Source organism: Panthera tigris, chromosome C1 (genome assembly GCF_018350195.1).
Source record: "Panthera tigris isolate Pti1 chromosome C1, P.tigris_Pti1_mat1.1, whole genome shotgun sequence".
NCBI classification, from domain to species: domain Eukaryota; kingdom Metazoa; phylum Chordata; class Mammalia; order Carnivora; family Felidae; genus Panthera; species Panthera tigris.
The window spans coordinates 31,511,854-31,515,265 of NC_056667.1; the positions used below are offsets into that span (position 1 = coordinate 31,511,854).

Sequence of the window (3,412 nt, forward strand, 5' to 3'; positions counted from 1 at the left end):
CCCTGCTGGGAAGGATGGGGGCTGGAAACAGCTCAGCAGCTAGACTCCTTCTACACCTCCCTCCACCCTGCCTTACCTCTACAAAGAGGCAGGTGTTGGGTTTTCATTGTAATCCCTTCCATATAGAGAGCACTTTGGTGTTTTACCAGCTGCTTGTTAACCCATCCCTGAATTTGTTCATTTCTTGTGAGGCTTATTGCCTTATGAAATAGCAGGGCCAGTATATTAGCCCCATTTTACTAGTGGGAAAACTGAGGCTCATAGAGAAGGGAATCATGATAGTGTCCAGGAGAGTGCCAGACCCTCCCATCCCAAGCCAGCCTCCTGATTTTGATTTTAAGAGAGGGAGAGCGCGCAAGTGAACGAGGGACAGAGAGAGAGAGAGAGTGCGTGCGTGCCAAAGAGAGAGAAACGGGGCTCACCCAAAGAGGGACTCACGTTTACCTGAAGTGGGGCTCGAACTCACCTGATGTGGAACTTGAACTCAAGAATGGTGAGATCAAGACCTGGGCCAAAGTCAGATGCTTAACAATTGAGCCACCCAGGTGCCCCCAGCCTCCTGTTTGCTTTTGTTTTTGTTTTTGTTTTTATCTCTAGGTCTTGGGCAGAGCTGGGGCAAACACAGGCCATTCTGAGCTCAGAGCTCAGGGCAGTCCCTTTCCAGAAGCCTATCTGTCCTTCCCATCCTGTCCCAGAAAGCCCCATTATCTTAGGGGAGACCTTTATTCACTTGCCTAAGACTTCCTGTTGTCCACTCCATGCCTTCTGGTGGCTCCAGAGCCCATGGTGACACGGTATACCCTGAGTGAACTCACAGCTGGAGAGAAGAGTCATGTTAACAAACAAGTTCCTCATTAGAGCAAAGCCCTACCAGTGTTCCTCTCCAAAGTCTCTGGAATTCATTCTCTCTTCTCCAGCCCCACTGCCCTGTCCTAGCTGGTCCTCGGCATCTCTGACCTCCTCCCTGCCTTCAGAGCTTCTGTCCTGGCCTTTCACCCACCCCCACGAAACACCTAGGGATCTTTCCAGAGAGCCAATAGCAGAGGGTGGCCAGGAGCTCACAATGGTGATCAGGACTGAGGAACAACCCTGCCGGGCCTGGGAAAGCTCTCACATCTCTCCTCTGTAGAGTGGGGACTGTGCCTACTTCACAAAGTGGCTGGAAAGACCTTTGTTGTCCCTTCTAGAGACCCCATGCCCTAGTGCGTGCCCTGTACTTGTATGCTTCCTGCCTTTGAACAGGCTCTTCACTTACACGCCACCTTCTCCAGCTCCTAAAGATCATCCTTCAAGGCTCTGTTTACATCAAATGTTGCTGCCTCCCTGAAGCCTGAACTGACACACCTCCAAGCAGCTGAAACCACTCCTTCCTCTTGAATGGATGGTGTCTTGGCCAAGGAAGAGAGCCAGGATTCAAAGCGAGAACTGTCTGAATTGTCAGGTCCCACCCAGCTTCCCTCTGGCCTCTGTGCAGCCTGAGCAAACAGGTGAGGGCAGCACCACCAAGCCCTCCCACCCCTCCTCTGGGCTGAGAAGTCCAACCTAGGTGCCTGTGGGTTACTCCACTGCCAGGCAGCCTCTGCCTTCCAGATTATGATGTAACAGTTGCACAACTCACAGATATTTTTGAAAGAAACTGTCAATTTCCTCTCCTGGGCACTGCCAGGGGCTGTGGCCTCCATCCCACCCAGAGTCCCCAACAGCCTCAGGACTCTAGAACCCAAATATAGTGCAGGGTTGTTGAAGTGATAAAGAAACGAAAACGCAAGACTGTAAAGTGACCCAGTTTTATTTTGGTTTTGGAGGCCAGGGGGGGCATTGCCCCACTGTGCAGGGATCAGGGCTGTACAATCTTCTCCTCCCCAAGGCGGGGGCCCAGGCAGCAGGGTGGAGGCCCTGTGGATTGGCGGCTCCGGGGATCCAGTGACCGCAGTAGGTTGCACAAGGAGAGAAGGGGTATCAGGCAAGCAGCCTGGAATGGCTCAGATTGGGGGGTGGGGTAGAGGAGAATCCGAGAGGACAGAGAATCCAAGAACCTGGAGTCCGAAAGGGGGTCCGGTCCCCTTCACTTTACCGCCGAGGCTCCGGGACAGAGAGGGGGGAGCTCAACTGTCATCCTGCAGGAGGCAGGGCCTGGAGTGAGGCCAGGCGTCCCAGCCCGGCGTCAGGCTCTGTGCACTAACCCGCTGCCTCCACCCTCACGGAGGGTGCGTGCGGGGCCCAGGCGCAGGGTGCGGACTCCGGCGGGCCGTCAGATCCCCTTCTCCTCTCGGGCGCGCCAGGCAGGCGCCCGACCGCATTCAGCAGCTCACCGAGCCGGCGGGTGGCGCCGACCCCAAGTCCGAGAAGCAGTCGAACTCGCTCTGGCCCAGGAAGAGCTCGGGCAGCTCGCGCACGCGGTGCAGACCGAGCTCCAGCTCCAGCGACGTCAGAGCTTCCTCGTCGATGAGTTCGGCGTCCATGCAGCCCAGGGCGTGCGCGGGCGGCGGTGGGGCCGGGGCGCCGGGCGCCGGCTGCAGGCACTGGGGCCCTCCCGGGACGCCGGGGGGCGCGGTCGCGCGGCCCGGGTACAGCGTCGCCACCGGCTGCAAGTGCGCGCTGCCGGCGGCCGGCGGTGGCACGGCCGGAAAGGGCTGGAAGGCAGGCGGCGGCCCGAAGGGCCCGTACGCCAGGGCCCCGGGTGGGGGCGGCGGCGGCGGGCCCAGCGGAGTCCCCCGCGGCCGCAAGCCGCTGTCCAGGCCCGGGCCCGCGTACGGCTGCAGCGTCCGGAGCGCGTGGGGGCCGTGGGAGGGCGCGCCGGGCGGCGGCCTCTGCACCAGGCGGTAGCCCTCGGCGAGCATCAGGTGGTCGGCCATGACGGCGGGCCGGATGCCTGCAGGGGCGGGGGGCGGATGGTCAGCGCGGGCGTCCCTCGGTCCCGGCCAGCTCTTCCTCCGCGGCGAGGGATCCGCGTCCCGTGCCCTCACCGCAGCCCAGCCAGGCCAAGGAAAACGGCACTCGACCCGTGCTACTGCCCAGCCCAGGGCGCACCGAACTCAGAGGTCCCGCGCGCCCCGTGGTCTCAGTTCTCGGCAGCTAGAACACCGCACACCGCACACACTGAGACCTCCGCGCCGCGCCCCCAGAGTCGGTATCTTCTTATACCAGAGGCGGAGCTTCCCCGCCCCCAGGCGCTCATTGGCTGAATGGGACGCTCTGGGCCGGCCTGCCCCCTCCTCCAGGTTTCAGCCCCGCCTCTCCCGGAGCTCCGCCCTTTGGGCCAGAGGCTGTGCCTTCAGGCTTAGAGAGTTGTCCTGGGGAGGGGTGTTTTGCACTTTTCAAGGGGTTTGGGCTGACTGTCTCCTGCTCAGCCTGGCACTGGCTGGGGCCAAGCTCGAATTGACCGGAAGGTGGATTGAGAAGGGCCAAAGGT

General features: G+C 60.7%; 1 protein-coding gene across 1 annotated transcript; it reads right to left on the reverse strand.

Annotated features, from left to right (window-relative positions):
* Positions 1–1,675: 1,675 nt before the first annotated feature.
* On the reverse strand, positions 1,676–3,107 carry CITED4 (Cbp/p300 interacting transactivator with Glu/Asp rich carboxy-terminal domain 4). The gene has a single exon (XM_042997061.1). The coding sequence runs from the start codon at positions 2,853–2,855 to the stop codon at positions 2,301–2,303; it is 555 nt and encodes a 184-aa protein (XP_042852995.1). The 5' UTR covers positions 2,856–3,107; the 3' UTR covers positions 1,676–2,300.
* Between the last annotated feature and the right edge of the window lie 305 nt (positions 3,108–3,412).